General features: G+C 67.2%; 1 protein-coding gene across 1 annotated transcript in view; it reads right to left on the reverse strand.

Annotated features, from left to right (window-relative positions):
- TNS1 (tensin 1) overlaps positions 1–21,489 on the reverse strand; it is a 57,027-nt gene that overhangs the window by 26,834 nt on the left and 8,704 nt on the right. Inside the window, 14 exon segments of the mRNA XM_040560821.1 lie at positions 3,364–3,525; positions 3,859–3,924; positions 4,226–4,355; positions 4,454–4,529; positions 5,674–5,734; positions 6,225–6,337; positions 6,450–6,533; positions 6,642–6,706; positions 6,917–7,039; positions 7,163–7,213; positions 7,406–7,577; positions 7,799–7,848; positions 9,596–9,637; positions 11,316–11,354. Coding sequence (XP_040416755.1) covers positions 3,364–3,525; positions 3,859–3,924; positions 4,226–4,355; positions 4,454–4,529; positions 5,674–5,734; positions 6,225–6,337; positions 6,450–6,533; positions 6,642–6,706; positions 6,917–7,039; positions 7,163–7,213; positions 7,406–7,577; positions 7,799–7,848; positions 9,596–9,637; positions 11,316–11,354 — 1,234 coding nt within the window.

Here is a 21,489-nt window from a genome sequence, read left to right on the forward strand (position 1 = left end):
ACGGCATGCAGGGGACAGCGCTGCTTCAGGGCCACATATGGCACCCCAGTCCCTGCACCCCACAAAAACCCATGCTGGCTTTCCAATTCGCTAGCCCAGGTGGTGGTGGCCGGCACTCGAACACGGCGGGGTCCTGTCTGGGAGCTGGGTGGGACAGAAACCCCCTTCCCCCCTCACTTCTCCAGCTCAATCCAAAATGCAAGGCTCCCTCCACTCCATTCCCCCCAAAATGAACATTTCCCACGTTCTCATTTCCAGCCAGGCCCCCAACTCAGAGCCCCGTGTCCTCCAAACAGTGGCACGAACCAAGCTAGCATCCTTGCAAACCTTGTTTTGCTCGCTTCACACCTTTTTATTTTTTTCCCCCAGGTCCCACAGCTCTGGGCACCCACGGGAGGGCAGGCCAAGGACCCCAAACATGCACACCTGCCCCAGCAGGTTTTGACTTTAAGGACTCTTTAAAGGAGAAAGAGAAGGGGCTGAGCTTCCAGTGCCTGCCGGGCACCCAGCCCACATCCCTGGTGTGAGCCCTGCTGTCCCGGAGCCCCGCAGTCCCCGCTTCTCCACCCCAAAATATCAAGTCAGAGGACAGTCCCTGCCTCGCAAGCAGCTGCCGGCTCGCATGCCCAGCCCAAACATCCAGCCGAGCCCACGGATGCTCCAGCATTTCCCCCATGGGGAATAACCCGAAGAAAGGAGGACAGCCTCCCCACGGACCCAGGTCCAGCCTAGCTGGGTCCCTGCTGCCCCGGAGCAGGGTGCGAGCCCTGTGTGCCCCCCAAAAACCCACCCGCCGAGCCCTTACCTCGTGGCGGCCGGAGCGCAGGGCGGCGGAGATGGGCGGGCTGGGGAGGGGGAAGCGGATTCCTTCGGCTTTAGTCAGCTGGCGAAGGCGAGAGCAGAGCCAGCGGCTCCCCTCCCCGCAGAGCCTGGCCAGGGGACGGAGCCAGCCGCGGGGGGAGCGCCGCAGCCCGGCAGCTCCACGATGGTTTTAACAGCCCCGGCCTGGCCCATTTGGCTCCTCGCCTCCGCGCGCCCCAGCTCGCCCGCTCCTCCGCGCTCCCCGTCCGTCCTGGTGGCCCCCCTGGAGGCAGGATCCGGCCCCGCCATGGGAGATGTTCCCCATGGGGGTGCCCAGCAAGATGCCCGTCCCACCGCAGCGGGGACAAACCCGTGGCAGTGACCCCCCTCTGGGGACGTGGGGACCCAGGGAAAGATGCAGCACTGGTGTCCGCCACCCTGTTCCCAGCACGGGACGGGGAGACGAGGCAGGAGGAGGAGGGCACCGGCATAACCCCAGGAGGTTTCGCAGCCAGGGCTGACCTGGGGAGCTGGTGCCGCCCGTCCGTGCCCCCCAGACATCCCATCCCCTCCGTCCCGGCCAAAGGGTACACCAGGAGGGGAGCGCACGCGCATGAGCGCGGCCGAGCCCGGCGCCAGCAGCATTACTCAGGTGGGGATTTAGCAAGTCCCCTGCAGATGTTGGGCTTGGCCCGGCCTCGGCAGCCCCGGTCCCAGCCTCGGCACAAAGCGGGGCCGGGCAGGGCTGGCCTGCAGCGGGGCCGGGGCTGGTACGGAGGAGGGAGGCAGGGGAAGGATGGACAACGGGTGCAACGGGGCGAGTGGGTCCAAGGGGCTGTGGTTATGGGGAGCTGCTGGGTTGGAGACACATGCGTGGCCTTTTGGCACCACCTCGCACTGCCCCAGGGTTGTCCCGAGCCTGGTGTCCCCCAACTCTGCGCCACCACCATCATGTATCCAGCTTTGCCCACCTGCCCCAAAACTTCCTCGGCAGCAATCCTCCAGCAAGCTGCAAAAGCAGCAGCGCTGCTACAGCTTGGCCCCGCCAGGAGAGGCAACGAATCCTTCATCCACCCTGGACCGGGGACGTGTGAACCCCAAAAACAGCCACGGGGAAGACCCACCACAGCAGTGACTGCTGCCAGGATGGTGGTGGGAACTCGTCACGGAGCAAGCATCAACCCCACAGCCCCGCTGAGGAGCACGAAGGAGGGCAGGCGGAGCCACCAGCCGCTTGTGCCACGCGGGGACAGATGACGTGTGGCAGGATGGGGACGGGGGTGTCCCGGCACACCCCGCTTTCACAGACTCCCATGGGGCAGCCCGGGCCAGGCGGGCAGCAGGGACCTGGAGAAGGCCAGCAGGGGGGTTCGCGGAGCAGCCCATGCCTGGGTACCCTCCGTGCCAGAAAGCCAGACATGGGGGTTCAAAGCCCCCCTGCCATCCTCCTGCCCCTTGGGGCCCGTCCCCCCCCCCCCCACCCAGCTCAGCACCCCCTCGGTGCCCAGCCTGGTCCCCAAGCAGAGCCACGGCAAGGGTGGCGGGTGCAGGGGCCGGTGGAGACGCGGCGCGGGGGGGGGAACCCACCGGTTCGCGGGTGATCCCGACTTCCCTGGCTGCCGCCTCCTCCAGGAGCCTTCGCCGGGCGGCGGGGAGCGGCAGTGGCAAAGGAACGGCGCGGCGGCTGATCCCACCCCGGCTCTGGTCCCGTCCCCCCCACACACCTCGTGCCAGCCTCGGTCCCCCCCCCGCCCCACCACCGCCGCCGCTCGCTCGCGCCTGGTGTGCCAAAAATGCCGGCGTGCGATTCCCTGCCCAAATAAGGCCAGAACAACCATAAACACGGACCCCTCGCACCGCCGCCTCGCACACCGCCGGCCCCGATCCCGGCCCCCATGGTGCACGTGGGCCCCGGCCCCCGCGGCCGCCCCGCCGGCCTGCCCACCCACTGGAGCCGCCGAAGGCGAGGGAGGAAGGAAACCGAGCTGGAGAGGGGGGAAAGAGACAGCAAAACCGTGCTGGCTCCCTGTTTCCACCCAGACAGGAGGCTCTCCACCAAAAGCCAGGGGGAGGAGGATCGGGGGGTCCACTTACTCCATGGAGACCCCACAAGGGGCAGAGCTGTGCGCCCCCACCCCAAAGGCAGCCTGCAGGAGACAGCTGCCAGGACGAGACCTCTGCGGGGACGGGACAGGCGAAGCCACCCAGGCTCCCACCCGGCACAGCCAGTGACCTTCAGGGACGCCGGGGACCGCAGCTGTCCCTGCCCCGGGGACGTCTGTGCGGATCAGGCCAGGAAAGTTCAGGCATCTGCTCGGCCACAGGTGCTTTGGCCACCAGGACGCGGGCCCGGCACCCTCAATATATATAAAATACAAGCACGCCCTGTCCCTGGCGAGCAGGCGAGGGCAGCCAACATGCAGCAGCCAAGCAGGGGCTCGGGGGCCTTCTCCCAGCTCCAAGCAGACAGTGCGGGGACAGTGAGGCGTCCTCATCCCCAGCAAGGGGAAACCGAGGCACAGCAACATCCTGGTGGCCCCGGCAGCCACCCGCGGCCCTGACCTTTCTCCAGGTGCTTGGCAGGCAGCGGCGGCTCGGCCCAGGCTCCCTCGGCGCTGTCCTCGCGCTGGATGTTGAAGTTCTCGTAGGAGTCCCAGCGGATGAGCGGGTCGGAGGTGTTGTAGTCCACGGAGACGCTGGGCCCGTTCTCCAGGTGCTCCATGCCTGGGAGGACGAGGGACGGTCGGTCGGGACGGCATGGGTGGGATGGGACGAGGGAAAAAGGGGGAGGCACGTGGGGTAAGGCAGGAGCGTCACGGATGGGGCTTTCTCCCGCATTTGGGAGACAATTGGAGGGGCACCCAGGGTATAAATATAGGAATGGGGGCACCAAGAGGGACGGATGGGCTGGGGAGTACATCGGGACGCACAGACAAGGTGTACGTTGCTGGCTGGGGCTTTTGGGGTTGCCTGGGGACAGGCAGATGGACTGAGAGCGTGCCTAGGGCTGGGCTTTTTGGGGCAGGGAGTCCTCCTCGCAGGGTGAGCCGGCCGTACCTTGGATCTTCTCGGGGCCGTAGGAGAACACGAACTCCACCTTCCCATACTCGGGGAAGCGGTCATCTGGCAGGGAGAGAGCAGAGCAAAGGGACCATCCCCATCTGTCCCACCAACCACACACGGACGAGCACCCCAAATGTGCCCGAAGCTGCCCCGGCCAGCTCAGGGGCAGGAGCTGGTAAAGGTTTTCCTTGGGCAACGATGCCCAGATTTGGGATGATGCTGTCACCAGTCAGGATGGGTTGCACTCCCCATCAGCGGGGTGCCCAGACATCCCAGCAATGGGAGCAGCCTCAGGGCCGCAGGAGGAGCTGAAAAGTGGCAGAAGGGAGGAGGGAGACGCCACGGCGGGCAGCGCGGTTACCTCTGAAGGCCTCGTCCAGGTCCTCCTTGCCAAAGACGATGTCCAGATCGTGCACGGCGCACGTGTGGAACTGCACGCGGAAAATCACGTCGCGGGTCGGGCTGCGAAACTTCTTGTGGTAGCACTTGAGCTGCGGGAGAAGCAGAGATAAGGACGAGTCCTCCAGCTACCGGGATCCCCCGGGACACGAGGAGCACCGGGAGGCCGAGCGGGGGACGGGCTCCTTACCAAGATATCGCCCTTCAGCAGCAGCCCGGGCTCGATGGTGATGCAGATGCCCGTCTGGCTGTCCCCTTGCACGTTGCTGCGGAGAGGGACGGCATGTGGACACGAGCAGCGGCGCAGAGACCCCACAGCACCCTGCCTCCTCCTGCCCCTTCCGTCCCAGGCGCTGCCCCCCTGCCTCAGTTTCCCCTCCTGCACCCCACAAACACCCCGGGGGGCTGCCTGCGAGCGGTGGCATCAGCGTTTGGCGCTGGGGGACACGGGGAGAAGGGGGTTGGATTTCACAGGCGAGATAAACCTGGAGTTTATTACCGGCGTCCCATAAACAGTCTATTAAAAGCCGAAAGGCGAGGCTGGGGTGGCAGTAAATCTCGGCTAATGGGGGCGCTCGGCCGGCAGGGAAGGGAGATCCCGGTTCAGGGGGTGAGGTGGGAGCACCCCAAAGGCGAGGGGCTCTGCTCCCCCTGAGGGGGCCCCGCTGCAGGCTGGGTGTGGGGCCAGGTGCTGGGGGGACCCGCAGTGGGACGCGGGCAGCTGGGGAAATGAGCTCCTTTGCCTTCTCCTGTGCCTGCTCCCTGGGACCCCGGGGCTGGTGGGGTTGGGAATGGGGGCACAGACCCTGCCCCGGGTGGCGGCACTGGGAAATGGTGTCGGGGTAAATAGTGGGGAGGTGAAATTGTGGGGAACTCTTCCTTGGGATGAAGAGGAAGGCCACTGTGGGGGCTCTTCACAGTGATCTTCTCCACACCCAAGGGATGGGGACGCAGGATGGGGGACTGGCAGGGTGTCAGCCCTATAGGATTCCTATAGGGAGGGAGAACCAGCACTGGGAGGGTGCCTCGTGTCACGGCACATCCGTCTGTAGCCCCACGGGAGCTCTCGGGGCAGGAGGAGCATCCCTCTGGCCAGCGGGAGGAGGAACGCCTCTGTGTCCCCAGGGAGGGCGAGGTGTCCCCAGCCCCAGGCTCCGCACAGCCCCAGGCTCCCTCTGCTGATGTGCAGAGTCACTACAGCCCCCCCCAAGCAACACGGCCCAGGCCAGCCCAGTATGGCCCAGTATAACCAGTTACAGCCTCTAAGAAAACCGGGAGCCTCTTTTTTGTCATCCAAGGCCAGGGGGAACCAAAAGGGCTAAGCACTGGGACCACAGGGGACTTGGTCTTGAATGTCCCCATCTCCCCCCAGCTGCGAGCCCCCCCCCCGAGCTGGGCAGGGATAGTTACTAGATCCCCGAGGTGTAGACGGGCTGCATGGCCTGGTAGATCTTCAGGAAGGGCCGGCAACCTGGAAGACATCAGCAGGGGAGAGAAGGCGCGTTGTTAGCCGGCGGGGCGGAGGGGCCGGGGCAGGGATTAGTCACGGGGTAGAAATCCAAACAGGGAAGGAGCCAAGGCAAACAGCCGCTCCCCGCCTCGGCCAGCCCGCACCGGTGGGGCCGCCAGCCGCGGGCAACATCTGGGGCTGCGGTGGGGTGGGCAGAAAGGGATGCTCGGGGCTGGATGGGGCTGGGAAAGGTGGGAGCCCCCGGAGCCCGGTTGGGTGCTGCAGGACCGGTGCGGGGCTGGGGGCTGGAGCCGGACGCTCCCCAAGCAAGGCATCCCCTCCCAGAGCCCTGGTGGCACTGCATCTCCCGCCCAAACCCCATTGCTAAATGGGAGAAGGTAAAACCGGAGAGGGAAAGGGTTCAAAAGGCCTGGGAAATTGTGGGAAACGTCGCCCCTGGACAACAAGGGGGCTGCACGGGGCCGGGCTGGGGGGAGCTAGGGGCACGTACCGCCTTTGGACTCGAAGTTGGGGATGCCGTGCATGATGACGTGGTGGAGGAAGAGGGGCTTGTTGTTCATCTTGATGCTGCCGGACAGCAGCCCGCTGAAGTAGTGGATGTACCTGCAGGGGGAACGGGCAGGTCGGGGGCCGTGCCGCAGCGGGGCAGGGCCCTCGGCCCCCCTGCCACAACCACGGGGCAAAACCCGGGCTGTGACCACACGCCAGGACCCACCTCCTCTGGGAGGGCTGTCCCACCGGCACCACCTTGTCCTCGTAGAAGCGCTTCATGGCAAACCTGTCCAGAGCCTGGTCGGCGCTGTGGGGACGAGGGTTAGGTGAGTGGAAAAGGGAGGCGGTGACACTGGCACTGTCCCCACCTGGGGGCAGTGGGTCAGGGTGCCCCAGGGCCAGGTACCGCTCTCACCTGGCTGAGATGTTGCTGTAGTGCATGTAGGCTGCCACCACCACCCCCAGCCGGCCGCGGTTCCCCTGTGACAGCAAAAAGGGACATCATGAGGGTGGCGACACCCATCAGCACCCACACTCCATCCCACATAAACACACACAACCATGCTGGCCCCCGCACAGCAAGCCACAAACCACAGGCTCCCTGCAACCCTTGGCGTGCTCAGCCCCAGCCCTGCAGCCCCCCCCCCCCCCCCATGTCCCTCCCCGCTTTGGGGACGGGATCCAGCCCACCTTGTTGTGCAGCACCACCACGTTGTGACCCGCCGCGTTGAGCCATGTGTCCATGGCTTTGCAAATGCTGCAGATCTTCTCCAGCGCCGGGGTGTGCAGGTCGGGCCACCCGAAATCCAGCACCTGGGAGAGGAATGGGGGGGGGACACAGCCAGGGGTCACAACCATGCCGAGCTGTGCCCTCTCTGCCCCCTCCCCCCCTGCCCCAGCCCCCAAAGCCCCCTGCTCCCCGCAGGCATGACCCACCTTGGGGTGAAGCTTGCTGATGTCATGTCTCCGCTCGGATAGATTGAAAAGCTACAGGGAAGAGGAAAGACAGAGTGAGGGAACACCTTCCTCCCCAGTAACCCTCCCACAAAAAAACATCCACCTCAGTGCAAAGAGTCTCCCTCTCCGGCTCAGCACACCGGGGTCGAGACCAGCCAGAGGCGAGGATGCAGCACCCTATCCCCTGCAGAACCTCAGGCCCAGGCGGGCAGGGCCCCTCACCACGTAGTTGTCCCCGTGCTTGGACTTCAGCATGTGGGCCACCTCGCGGAGGTTGCTGCGGAAGTTCTGCTCCTCGGCTGCGCTGGGGTAGGAGACGGCGATGATGCGCTCCGTGATGTACACCAGGTCCAACTCGCAGCTGCTCTCCATCGCCGCCGTCACGCTCATGCTCCTGGGCGAGGGAGGGGACCGCCGTCAGGACGTGGCACCGAGGGGACACGGTGACACTCCCCACCCGGCACGGCCACTTGGGTTAAGGGGCATGGGCTGGGACAGGTGGGGACGCAGGGGTCGGGCTTCCCGTGGGTTTTTCCCTGCTCCCAGGTGTCGTTGTGTCCCCGCCACCGCAGGTCCCCATCCCCATGTGGTCCATGAGGTGCACGTGGACTCTACCTGGATGTTTTGCGGCGTGACTGCCCGCTCCTGGGGGATTTCGTGGTGTCCTAAAGAACCAGAGAGGAAAAGCGAGTTATTGCCGTGGCTCTGGAGTGGCCGAACGTCCCCAGGTGCAATGCTAAGGCTGGTGCATCCATCCCCAGCACAGTGCCCTGCAATGCCCAAAGGTACCGCTGTCACCAAGTCCCATCCTGGGGGCATCCCGGTGGCACCAAGCACCCCATTACGCTGCCATCCCTGCCACGGACACAGCAAAGAGCAGGGTCAGCAGGCACGATGGGGACAGTGCGATGGCACCAGGTGACAGCAGGGGACGGGGCAGGCTTGCAGCCCACAGGAGGCTCGCGTGGCCAGGCACCGCCGTTTGCTTTGGCCCCGGCTCCACCACGCCGAACGCCGGGAGGAAATGTTTGAGCTCTCAGAGCAGGAAACTTCTATTTATGCATGTTCTCCGGCCTCAAGAATTTCATCTGCAGCCGGTTTGTTGGGCGACTTCATGACCTCAGCCGAAAAACAAAGCAGGGTTTCCAAAAAAAACCGCTAAGGGAAAACACGCTCACACCTCATTAGTTTTAGTATCTCCCGCTAACAAGCAGGAGTCCTTTAAAGGCTCATCTCACATGGGCAGCACCTCCCGAGTCCTGGGAAGGACCCGAACCCCATCCATTGGTGGATGCAGAGCTTCAAGATGTGCCACCACCCTCTGGGGGGCTGCAGCTCCAGCTCGGGACACGGCAGCACAGCCTTCACCCACCCTGTGGGGTCCCGGGGCACGACCCAGCCCGGGGCAGGTTTGGCGGCGTGCAACCAACATCACCTCCCGCTGTGGCTCCTGCGTCCCCAGCCGGTCCCGTCAAGGTCACAGTGCCCGGTGGAGCTCTGTGGGAGTCCTGGGATGGCCAACGGCCTCCTCGATGAGCTGCCTGGGGGCTCAGCATCCCTGCCCGAGCCCCTGTGGGTGCCCATGTTACTGAGCCCTGCTGGTGGGGCTGGGTGCAATTGGTGCCGCGGAGACCCTCAGGAGCAGGGACCTGGGGTCCCCATCCAAACCTGCCTCCCCCTTCTGTCACCTCTGCATGTCCCCAGGCTCTTGGCACCATCCAAAACCCACAGGTCCCACCTGCCTCCAGCCACTGGCAGGGGGACATGAGCCACAAGAAAGGAGGCAGAAAGACCTGGAAACTCCCCAGGAGAAGCAAAGCCGGCAAAGAGGGCTCCTGGCTCCCCACTGGACTTTCCCAGCCGTGGGTTCTCTCTCTCCTGTTCATCAAGGGCTGGAGACATGACCCGAACCACCACAGGGATGGGACAGCAGCCTCCCAGGTGAGGAAGGCTTTCATCTCCTCTTCCTCACGGCAACCGCCGTCCTCCGCCCCCACCGGGGCCCGCTCCATCCCAGCCCCGGTGCGCGCGGAGGCAGGCGAGCAGGGGGAAGCCGTCTGCGTTGACTTTGGCAGGGCATTTGTCTACACTGTCTTAGCAATTTCATGTCCACAGATTAAATAACGTATCCCCAGCTCTTGGACAGGAAAGCCGGCTTTGCGGCAAAAGCCCTGGCCTCCTCTCCAGGGCCTCTCCACCGGGCTCTGCCACCGCCTCCGCCGCTCGCCCCGGGCACGTCCCTTAACCTTCGGCACGGCCCCGGGCTGGGGAGTCCCGGCAGCATTGGGGGGGCCTCGGGAGCAGGTTGAGGGGTTCTGGCAGCGGGATGGTTTGCGGCGAGAGGACAGGCACGAGAGATCCCCAGCAATGTCTCGAGGAGGAGGCCAGCCTCCTCCGGCACAGGGCACTTACCGGGATGTCCGCCTGCTGGGTGATGCTCTCCCCTGGGGACGGCTGCGGGCAGACAGGCAGGAGGAGGGGGGGAACGAGGGAAAGGAGACAAAGAGAGGGAGAGAATGGGAGAGAGAGGGTGAGAGACGCATGCACACACACATATCGAGTGGAGGCCGGGGTCAGAAGTTCCCCCTGGCTATTTCTGGCCCTTCCTAGGAAGCGCTCCACAGTGCTGTTTCCTTCCCTGCCCGCGCCCCCGTGGGAAGAACGTGTCCGTTCTTCCTAAAAGCCGGGAATCCCTCGAAACCCAAGCGTGGCACTGGGGCGACGCAGAGCCCTGATGGGGTTCGAGGATGCTGCCCCCCTGCCTTGCAGCGGCTTGTCCCCCACGGGACTGCAGTCACGGATGGAGAGCACCCAGCCCCGCTGTGGCACCCACACCCCAACACCCCTTCTGCATCCCCCAGGGCCAGACCCCCCAAAAGGGATGCTTCCCACATCCCTCCTCACCCCACAACCCGCTGGGGGGCCGGGAGCGCTGCGGTGATTTGCAACAAGACAAGCAGCCCCCAGCCTCAGCCGTGCCCCCCCAAAGCAGGCGCTGGGCGTTGTAGGGCCACGATGCGACGGAGAAAACAATGGCACGAGCCCCGCACTCTGCCTGGCCACGGGCCACCCCTCTGCACAGCTCCCTGAGATAAATGTGGTGCTGTGGGAGGAGAGGGAGGGTCCCCGGCAGGGGATGCTCAGGAAGGGGCAGGTTTGGTGAGATGTCTCCTGCAGCCTCTGGAGCTTTGAAAAGGGGCTGGGGCCAGGGGAGGGGAGTGTCCAGACCCCAAGTATAGGGGCAGGGGACAGATCCCGCTGCCTGGAGACCGCTGTTTGGGGTGCTTGGGGTGGCACAGCAACAGGACCCAGCTGGGCAGCTCACGGGGGTCTCGGTCCTGGGACCAGTGGCACAAAGCAGACCCCAGGACTGGGCTGTGCCTCCCCGCTGAGCAGGGGGCAGCCCTGCCACTCCCAGCCCTGGCAGTGGGGCAAACCCATTTCGATTTCCTCCCCAAGCCGCAGTAACGGTCCCAGCTTGAAGCCAACACGTTTTTGCCAACGATAAGTGCCCGAGGCGGTGCAGGCGGAGATTAAACCCAGGGCAGATAACCACGGCGGGGCCCAGCTCACGTGCTGCCCTTGTGAGCTGGCAGGGGGCCATGCTGAGCATCCTCTGTGCCACGGGGTGCCCGGTTGGGGCCCCTGGGGGGCACAGGCACCCGGCACCATGCCAGGCTGCCCAAAGCCCTGCCGTGCCCGGCACAGCATGGCAAGAAGCATGGCTGCAGCCCTGCTCCCCCCATGCTGGGGGGACTGGCTGTTGGGGTGGGAAGGGTTCATGTCACCCCAGATGCCCCAGAGCCTCCGTCCAGCTCTGTGCACATCCGTCTGCTCATAAACAGCCCCAGGAGGGACAAAAGAAGGGGGGTGACAATAGCAAGGGATGCTAACGTGCGGCCTTGGGCGCCCGCAGCCAAAGGCACATCTGCTAGAGCCATCTCCGGGCGTGCAAGAAACCGCCCCGGCTCCAAGCTGGGAGGGGAGGCCCCCGGCTCCAGGGGACACCAGAGCCCAGGCCAGTCACGTCCCACCCGCCTGTCCTCCTCAGGACCTGTGCCAGCCCCTCTCCCCGAAAAGCCCCAGCTCCGGGGGTCCGGGGACGGCTCCACGTGGGGCAGGGGGCACTTACCAGCTCATAGTTGACAGCGGGAGAGCACGGGGTGGCAGCCTGCAAGGGAACAGAGAGGGCACGAATTAATCCCCGCAGCACCCGGCACGGAAAGGGGACAGGGCACAGCATCCCCCGGGCAGAGCCAGCACCCAACAGGGAGCGATGGGGACACCAAGCCCATGGCCCTGCCACCCCAGGCAGGAGGACAGGCACTGTCCCGAGGTCACGGCTGGGCTCCCATGTGACAGGGGCGGACTTGGGGACACCCCACGCCCTGTGCCGGTGGCTGTGCCACGCGTCCTCGGCCAGGCACGGGCAGCCCCAGCCCCAGGTGGGCACGGCGGGGCTGATGGCAGCAGCTCCAAGCTCCTGGAACAAAACCCAGCCCGGCCTCGTGAGCGCTTCTGCAGACGCCAGATGAACAGCCCAGCTATTGTTACCTTAATTACCAGCGGCAATTACTGACAATTAACCTTGGGTTTTGCGTGCGCCCCAGCGCGCTGGGAAGCAGCAGCACGCCGCGCTGGGAGAGGCAGCGCCTTGTTTGTTGGGGCCGGGAGCACCGCGAGCAGCCGCTGCAGCCCCGTGGAGGCCTGGGGATGCTGGTGGTGGCGAGAGGCTGTGACTCGGGGCACCTCGTCCCCTCTACTCCCCACACGTGTCCCCGGGAGCAGTGACCCCACTAAGCCACACCCTGCCCCGTCCCAGGCACTGATGCATCGAGGTGATGAGCTCTGACGTCCAACACCACGCAGGGACCGGTCCCCAAGCACCATGGCATGGGGACCCCCTGCACCCCACTCTTCCTCCCTTGCCACGGGCTGCAAAAAGCAGGTTTGGGGCAAAACCCCACTCTGAGCAGCCAGATCCTAATGGTGCCCCCTCCCTCTCCAGCCGCCAGACCGTTCCCGTCCCGCCTTCGTGTTTTGTTCAGGGGTTCCTCCTCCTCCTCCTCCTCCTCCTCCTCCTCCTCCTCCTCCCGCTCCCTTCCCCTGCGCATTATTATTATGATTTTATTCTAATGCAGAAACGCTTCCATAAAAGGCCCCTTTCCCTGCCCCGCGGCGCTGGCCCCGCGCCAGCCTCCCTGGAATGTTCTCCGGCAGCGAGCCGCCGTGGACGGGGCCGGCACGGGGCTGCGCTGCGCCCCACGCTGCGCCCCACACCCCCCCCCCCAAAGGATGCTCACATAGGTTCCCCCACACCCCGGCCCCCCCAGAGCCCCAGTTCCCGAGGCAGATGATGGGGGGAATGGGGGAAGCCTCTCCGCTCCCCCCGCCACGGGACACAAGGGCACTGAGGACAGGTAGGGCGCATGCCCACCCGCCCTCTGGTTTCCGCACCAAGCTTTCAGGCTCCAGATGCTCCTTCAGCTGCAGAAGCTTCAGGGGGTGTCCGTGGTCGTACTTCCCTGCCCTGGTGGATTCTCTGATGACTAATATGGGGTTGTGCTCAGCCGGCACCTCTCCTCCCATTCACAGGAGGCACCAACACCGCCTGTCTCTCTCTCATCCCAGAAAGGCAGTTTTAGGAGGACGGCAGGAGCCTAACACCATTTTAAGTTTCTGCCCCTCTCCAGCTTGGCTAAAACGAGCTCTTGGGTTCAAGGAGAAGAGAGCAGACCCCGAGCCAGGCAGCACAGCCCTTCCTTCAGAAGCCGAGCTCCCGACCCAGCCGCACAGAAGCATCCCTCCTGTCCCCAAGGCACCCGAACTGGTGGCAGCGGGGCTGCGAGCAAGGGGCTGAGCTTTCAGCCGGGCTTGGCAACAGCGAGCCCTGCTCCCGTCCCCTCATCCCCCTGCCCCTCGCTGTCTGTCCTGTCCCTCTGTCGGGGAGACGAAGGGAGACGCTGGGGACCATGCAGGTGATGGGGCCACCGCCATCCCCAGGGACCCCCACGTCCCCTGCTGCTGGGGCTGGGGGAGAAAGGTAGGGGGGTCTCGCGTGCCCCCCGGCCAGGTTTGCCCGGCCGCAGCAGACACAGCCGCCTTTCTTCTCCCCCCGCCGGTGTTTGCATTCCTGCCGCCCGGCTCCCGCCACCGCGACCCCTCCGCCCGACAGCCCTGCCCAGGAATGCGAGGAACGAGGAGCAGCGGGGCGGCCGCCCACCCCCAGCCCTGCGCCCCCCCAGGTCGCAGCCCTTCCTAAAGGTCCCCGCCGTGAGACCCGGCCTCTCCTCTAAGGTGAAGGCCGGGCAGCAAAACCAGCCCAGCCCAAGTTTCCAACACGGCCCGTGTGGGCTCCCTGATGTCTCGTAAAGGGTTGGGCGCAGAGCACATCCTGCACTTGGGGAGTGCCAACGGGCTCCCCCTGCATCCATAGCCGCCTGCTGTCACAACATCTGCAGAAACTTCACGCCTTTGGGACACCCGGCGCTCTGCCCTGCCTGGCACGGGCACGCAGCAAACACCAGTGGTGACTCTGGGGGTCCCCCCGGGCCGGGCTGCGGGAAGCGAGGATGCTGCGCCACCGCTCACGGGGCCGGGCAAACACTGGCCCTCGGCCCGCGGCACAGCCCGCCCAGCTGCCGGTGGGTTACACAGGCCCATCGCTGACGCATATCCCTTCCTTTGGGTGGCGGTTTTTGTTTTTCCCTTCCCCAGGAGCTCTGATAAACAAGCCCGAGCCGTCTGATATCCGGGCCGGTGCTGACCCTTGCGGTGCCAGGAGCAGCGGCGGGAGCCAGCGCGCCCCGGTGCGCTCCCTGGCACGTTGGAGACACGCAGAGCAGAGCCCCGGGGCCACGGGGAGGACGGTCCCCTCCCGTGGAGCCACAAGAGCTGGGCAGAGGGTGGGAAGTGCAGTTACCAAAGAGGACGGTGACTCAGTGGCTCACTCACTGTCCCACGGGACACCGCTGGGGTGGCACCGGAGGATGCGTGGCAAGGAGCCGGCCCAGCCCACGTCACCCAGGCTCCCCCCTTGCATCCAGTGCCGTGCCACCCCGCAGGGGACCTCTGTCTCTCTAGGACAGTCACCTGAGCTTTGTGTCACCCCACGTCCCAGCTGTGCATCACCTCCCCTAAACACAAGGCTGAGAGCGGTGGCACCGCCACCCCTGAAGGGGACCGACCCGGGGCTCAGCACCCCTCCGGTCACCTGCCCGGTCCCCGCCACGCTCCCTGCTCCCACCCCAAATTTCACACCGTGCGTTTCTCACCGCCGCAGCTAATCTCCTGTTTATGCAACAAGTCCCCCGCGGGAGGACGGCATGTTTCCAGCCACGCTCCCCCCCCGGCCCAGCCCCACCCTGCCTGGGCGCGGTGCGCTGCGGGCACCCCGTTGTGCCAGGCTCGGGGCGCCTGCACCCAACCGCTTGCAGGGGGATCCTGAGGAACGGGGGGTCAGCACCCCGGCACGGCAAGTGCTCAGCTGCTTTTCGGGTTTCTGCCCCTCAGCCGGGTCCTGCAAAGCCGCTGGCTGCGGGCAGGACGTGCCGGCAGCCCCGGGAGCGGTTTGGCCGGCAGCTGGGGGTGAGTCAGGAGCTGGGCGGACGCTGGAGCGCAGAGGTCCCGCTGCTCCCAGGCTTTCCTCCGAGCATCCCCTTCCCAGTGCCACGGCCCCGCCACGTGCCCGGCCCCGAGGCACGGCAGCGCCCATGTCAGACGCTCCCGAAGCAGGGCAGAGGCCACGGGCTGGGCGTCACCGTGTCCCCGCGGCCGCGTTGCACAAGAGATGCTGGCGGTACCCAGGGAGGGAAGTGCTCTCCTCCGATCCCCAGCCCGGAGGCTCGCTGCGGGGTGAATCCCTTGCAGCACCCGCACGCCCTGGTCCTGTTTCTCCCTTGCACGCCTCCTCGTTTCAGGCCACTAAAACCCAAGAGGAGCTGCAAGGTGGGATCGGAAACAGAAAGGATTCACCCCACGCCCAGGCAAAGGGGAAGCGTGAGCACTGACCACAGCGCAGGGCGAAGGCAAGGGGACGCCGTCCCCAAGCACCCCACCACAGCCACCCCAAACCCCCATGACCCCAGCAGCGCCCTTCCCCTGGGGACAGCAGTGACTTCCAACACCACCCGCAGTGCTCCAAGAGCCGTGGCACCGCGGCACAGCCCGGGGACATCCCCAGCCGCCCCGCTGCAGCCGGGGCCCGCCAGCCACCCCGATGACGCGCGGGCGCCTGGTTAAGCTCACGGCGGGGACGTGCGCCCTGCACGCGTCTCCCTGCCCAGCACCACGCCGGCGGCGCAGGATCCCTCCCCTCCCACCGCCCTCTGCTATTTCCAACAAACACCTCCGAGCGCTGTCCCCGTAAACACCCTCGTGGCAACAAGTCCTCGTCCCCTGGCAGCGCGGTGGCTCAGGGCAGCAAACCCGAGGGGACCATGTAAGGGAAGGCAGCGGAGAGCTGCTGGGACGCCGCGCAGCCGCCCCACGGCGCTGAGCCCAGCCGGGACGGACCCTGCCCCAGTGTCCCCACCAGGAAGGTGGCGATAGGGTCAGGGAGGGTGGCAGCCCCAGGGGCTCCCGGTGGCATGTCACTGGTGGGGGTGGGGGGACGGAGCCGGGAAGGGGATGTGCGGGAAAGTTGCGGGGCCTCCAACTCCGGCTGGTTTTGATTGAACCAAAATAGCTGGTTTTAACCCAAATAAGGGCAGCTCCTGGCTCCGAAGGGGTTTGAGCAATTGGCCGAGGGGTTGCAGCGGCCGGACTGGGGGAAGGGGGAGAAGCTGTGTCCTTGGCCCTGCTTGGGATGAAAAAGGGCTCTTTGGGGTCAGCAGCGCAGCAGAGGCACCTTGGCGTGCCCCGGAGCGGGGCCGGCCCTGCTCTGCCTCCTCCTGCGGGCGCCGGGCTCGGCACGGGGCCGGCCACGGGCAGGGACGTGCTGTGCTCCAGCACCTAAAAAGGCAACGTTTCGGCACCGTCCGGCCCGCCAGGCCAGCGCCTGCCTGGCTGCGTCCCCAGCGCCCATCCCGTGGCCGCTCTCCCAGCCTGGCCGCCACCCGTGGGCGCTGCCACCCGTGGGTGCTGCCACCCGAGGGACACCCATCACCCGGGTGCCACCTGCCCCGGCACGGGGACCCCGGACAGGAGTGGGGTCACCGTGCCCCGTGCAGGGACCCCGCTGTCCCCAGCCCCGCACCGGCTCCAGCCCCCAGGGCAGGGGGACCCCAGGGCCCTCGTCCCCCCCCAGGGACCCCAACCGGCCCCGGGGATCGACTGGGACGGAGGGGGCTTCGCTGGGATTGGTCTGCGCGGGGCTCCTGGCGCGGGATTGGCCAACGAGTGGATTCTCGTGGGGATTGGTCGACAGGTGGATCCTCGCAGGGATTGGCCGGCGAGTGGATTCTCGTGGGGATTGGTCGGCGGGTGGATCCTCACTGGTCAGCACGTGGATCCCCCCGTGGCATTGGTCGGATCACCGATACTCACACGGGATTGGCCAGAGCAGGGATCCCGGCACAGGACTGGTCACTGAGTGGATCCCCGCATGGGACTGGCCAGCGGGGGACGCCCGCCGGTCCCCGTGGGGCTGCGATCCGTGCCAAAACCGTCCCCTCCTGCGCCACCTGGGGGGCTCTGCCCTGCTCCTGCAGGGGTGGCACGGGGCTGACGGGACACAGCTGCCACCGTTTTGCGGTGCCACGGGGACAGGGCGCACGAGGCTGGCCACGGGGCATGGCAAAGCCAGCGGGAGGGTGGCACCAGGCAAACCCTCCGGCTCTGCTCCCCCGAACAAGCCGGGGTGCAAACAGAGCCACCAGCCCTCGGCGTTTGCGGGGAGGCCCCAGGTGAGGCTCGGGACCCCAAAAGCGTGTGACACGGGCGAGCGCAGCTCCGAGGAGCGGGGCAGAGGGCCAGCAGCCCCACGAAGCGTCACCGCCGGCCCTGCCCTTCCTGGCAGGGGGGCCAGCGGAGAGGCTGCCTTAGGGAGGCTGGGCTCCAAAGCGGAGGCTGGGGGCTCGCGTCCCCCGGGGGTGCCACCACGGGGGTGGCCACGGGCTCCAGGCGGGGTGGCGGTGACCAGGGAGGCGTGGGGCAAGCAGGGGGCCACCGGCAGCGCCGTGCCCCAGCGGGCAGCGTGGGGACAGCGCAGCCCTCCCCATGTCACCGCGCTGCAGGGACACGGGGCGCGTGCTCAGGTCCCCCGGCACCCCAAAATGCGTCACCAAGCCTGAGGCCACCCCAGCACCCTCCAGGAGGACCCGGGGGGATGCAGCCACTGCCGCCCCCTGCCAGCTCTGTCCCCACCGCCCACACCCGGGGACACCCGGGGACGGACCCCGGCCCCGCTGCCCCTCTCCTTGGCTCGGCGCGGGGCTGCGCAGTTCTCTTTTTTGTTGTTTTCCCCTTAAAAACAAAACGGCTGATGCCTCGCTCGGCCGTTTCCTCTCCCAGGAACACAGCCCAAAAACATCTGCGCCGGGACCTGCCCTGGTGAATTTAACCCTCTGCGTGCCTGGGCGGCGTCGGGGGGGAGTGGCGGGAGGCCGCTGTGGGGTTCCCCCCCCCCCCCCCCCAGGCCCCTCACCACTCATTAACCCGGGGTTTAACCATTGACGGTCCCGCAGGAGGACGGGGAGGGGGATTAACCCCTGCGCTGCCGGGCTGTCCCAGCACACACGCAGCCCACCCCGTGTCCCCCCTCCCGGCAAGGGGACACAGCTGCCGGGCGCACACTGCCTGCGTGGGGACACGTCCGTGGAGAGGGGGCAAGAGTGCCCGGGATGGACCCCCCCCCCCCGCCCCGCTCCCAGCACAACACACCCTCCCTGGCCCCCTCCCCTGACGCTGCTCCCCGCAAGCACCGCGTTGCCCCCTCCGAGCCCCCCACCCCCTGCGGGACCCCCTCCGGGAACCGACCCACAGCAGCGTCCCCAAACCGGGTGTGTGGGGGGGCGCAGGATGGGGTCCCCCAGCCACGCAGCACCCTCACCACACGGGTGTCACGCGTGCCCCCCCCCCAAACCCCGAGGAGATGCCACCCCGCGCAGCGTTTGTCCCCCTAATGGGGTTTTGGGGGGTGAGGGGGGGGGGCAAGGACCCCCGTGCCACGGCACCCGGCTGTACCTGGTTCATGACGCTCCCGAAATCCATCCGGGGTCTCGCCTGCCTACATCCGAGAGGGACGGCAGCGCAGCCTCACCTGGCCGGGGGGCGCGGGGGGCGGCCGGGGGGGCTGCCGGGGAGGGGGGGGCCGGGGGCAGGCGGGAGCCCAGCGTCGCCCGGGCGGGCAGGCGTGAAGGCGGACTGCAGGCAGAGCCCCCCTCCCTCCCCGGGACAAGCCCGGAGAAGGAAGGAAGGAAGGAGGGAGGGAGGAGGGAGGGGAGGGAAAGGGGGGGGAGAGCCGAAGGGTTTCGCTCCCCGCAGGCAGGACCCCGGCGATGGAGGGGAGCCGGGGGGGGGGGGGGGTCCCGCCAGCCCCCCCTCCTCGCCCCTCCGTACCCCCAAGGCCGCCGGCTGCTGGGGGGCCCTGGGGCGCTGGCCCCGGCCTTGGGGGAGGAGGGGGGGGTCCCGGGTGGCTTTTTCCACCGCTCCCCTCCCTCCTCTCCCTTCTCCCTCTCTTTCTTCTCCTCTTCCCTCTCTCCGGCGCGCTCCAAGTCGGACGCGCACACGCCCAGCCCCGCTCCCCTCGCCTCCCCCAAAACGCCCTTAAAGGCAACCGGGAGCCGGGTCCGGGGTGAGGGGCGCTGGCGAGGGGGGACACACACCCCCCCCCGCACCGAACCCCAAATCCAAATTTCGCCCCCTCAGGGCAGCCCAGCCCAGTGCCTCGCACGCCCCTGTGCCAAGGGGCCCCGGGCGGGCGGCGGGGTCGGGGCCTTATCGCCCCGCGTGACGCCGGTGGCGTCCCCGTGCCCTTGGCGGGAGGGGTGGCAGGGGCACGGGCATGGGGCCCGGCTTGGGGCCTTTCTGTTTGCTCCCCCCCCGGCAGGGGACAGCTCGGTCCCCCACCCTGCGTACGATGAGGTGCCCGAAAAATGGCTCTTGGGTACCCCGCTGGTGCTGGAGCGGGGGGGAGCAAAGCTTTGCCACCCTCCCTGCACTAAAAAGCCAAAAGGATGGGGAAGCCCTGGCTGGCTGCGCTGTCCCGTGGCACACGGAGCCCTGCCAGCCCCTCCTGGCCTGTCCCAAAACCGGAGCACACCCGACGTCCCCCTCAGCCCCAGCCCTGCCCACGGGCACTGGCAGCGGCCATGCGAGCAAGCGGTCAGTGCCAGGACACCCGGGCGCGGAGGGGCCGTGGTGCGGGGAAGCCCCAGCCGCAGCGGGGCCGGGGGCGAGCCCGCCTCGTACTGGCCCACAGAAAGGCAAACAGGCTGGGGGGGCCGCGAGCCAGCCGCCGGGCCCGGCACTGTTGACATTTTCTCGCCCAACACCTCCCCGTTCCTGTTTGCACTTCCGTCCTCGCGCTGCGGGCCCAGCCAAAAAACTCCAGGGCTGGCTCTGCCTGGAGCCAGGGGATGGGATGGGGTGGGATGGGGTGGGATGGCGGCGAGGGGCTCGCCCTCTGCCGTCTCCCCCCGGGTCCAGCAGCGTGGGGCAGGAGCGAGCCACAACTTTTCACGCCTGCCAGCACCGCCCGGGACGACCGACCCGAGCATCCCGCTGATCGCATCCCCTGCGCCACGCCGGGGCTGGTCCTCCTCAGCCCAGCACAGCCGCTGCTGGCGCCTGCACCCGGTGCTCCTGCAAAGCAGGGAGCGAGCCCCCGGCACGTGAGGAAACTGAGGCACGGAGAGGCTGCGTGGCCTCCCGGCCAGGCAGCACGGGACGGGTGTCACTGGAGGGATTTCCACCAGCCCGCAGAAGATGGATCCCCGCAGTGAGTTCGGTCCCATCCCGGCACATCCTGCCCAACCCAACCCGTGCTCGGCACCCCCGTGCCTCAGTTTCCCCTGGGAGCTGTGGGAAGGGAGCAGGGAGAGGCAGCCGGGTCTCCGCCGAGCATCTCCCCACGCACTGGCAGCAGCATCCGAGCAGGGCTCGGGGTGCTGGGGGTTTTCCAGCAGAGAGATGGGGCAGGGGAGCAACGAACGCCCCCAGCCCAGGAGCAGGGCACGGACCCCGGCTTGGATCCGGCACAAATCTCAGCTTCCTGGGACACGGCCCTGGGGCAGCTCCCAGGCCCTGGGAAACCCCAGTGAGGGAAGAGCCGGGGCCAGATGGGAAAGGATCAGCATCCGAGGGGGTGAGCGGAGGGCACTGACAGCTCGTCCCTGTCCCCTGCCTGCAGGAGCTGTCCCCAGGGAGGCGATGGAGCTGTCCCTTGGGGAGGTGACGTGTCCCCTTCACAGGACACAGCCACTGAAGTCCTTAAAGTGTCTCTGAACTCAGTCCCCCGCCAGCCACCGAAAACATCCCGGAGCCAACACGGGACGGGGGGACGGGTCCAGCAGTCGGCCCAGTGTCTCCGGTGGCCTCGCAGAGCCCCCCCAGCACCCCCAGGGAAACCTGGGCCTGGTGACGGACCCCCACCTGAACCAGCTCCTCCGCATCCCAAAACAGCCATCCCGGAGCGCACCCAGCCGGGAGGAGCATCCCCACCCCAAGTGCTGGCAGAAGAAGGGGGACGTGGGGACCAGCCCTCGGTGGGGGGGGGAGCCTCCCCGTGCTCCCCCGTGCAGTGAGCGCGGGCGGTCTCAGCACCCGGAGGGTGCAGGATGGGCCCCAGCTCCTCCGAGCAGCACAGCCGACCCCCCCCCCCCAGAGCTGAGACAGAGGCTGAATATTTTGGCGGTGACGTAAAGAAGGGGAAAAAGGAAAGAGAAAAAAAAAAGAAAAAAAGAAAAAAACAACACAACCCGAACCCCCTCCAGGACCCGCTGCGTCAACACGAGCTGGCACAGCGGCAGGGCAGGGCTGGCCCCCCGCAGCCCCCCGTCCCGCACCCCGGCTGGGCCCGTGCCAGGGCCAAGGACACATTCCTGCCGCATTCCTCCCCCATGCTCTGTTGTGGAGACCATGGGTGTTGCTAATTATCTGTCCCGGAGGCAGGGTGGCTTTTAACGGGGGGCATCGGGGACGACGGGGACGGGACGCCCAGCTCACGTCCTCCCCTGCGCCGCGCGGCCAGCAGGCAGCGAGGCACGGGGCTGGGGGAAGGACAGCAGGACAGCCGTGTGCCGCAGCAGGGACACGGCTGTCCCCTCCCCGTGTCCTCCCTGCCTGGCACAGCCACAGGGTCCGGCCGTGCCCCCCCACGGCACCCATCGCCCCGATGGGTCCCCGCCGCGTCCCCCCTCCCGCAG

Source organism: Cygnus olor, chromosome 6 (genome assembly GCF_009769625.2).
Source record: "Cygnus olor isolate bCygOlo1 chromosome 6, bCygOlo1.pri.v2, whole genome shotgun sequence".
NCBI classification, from domain to species: Eukaryota; Metazoa; Chordata; class Aves; order Anseriformes; family Anatidae; genus Cygnus; species Cygnus olor.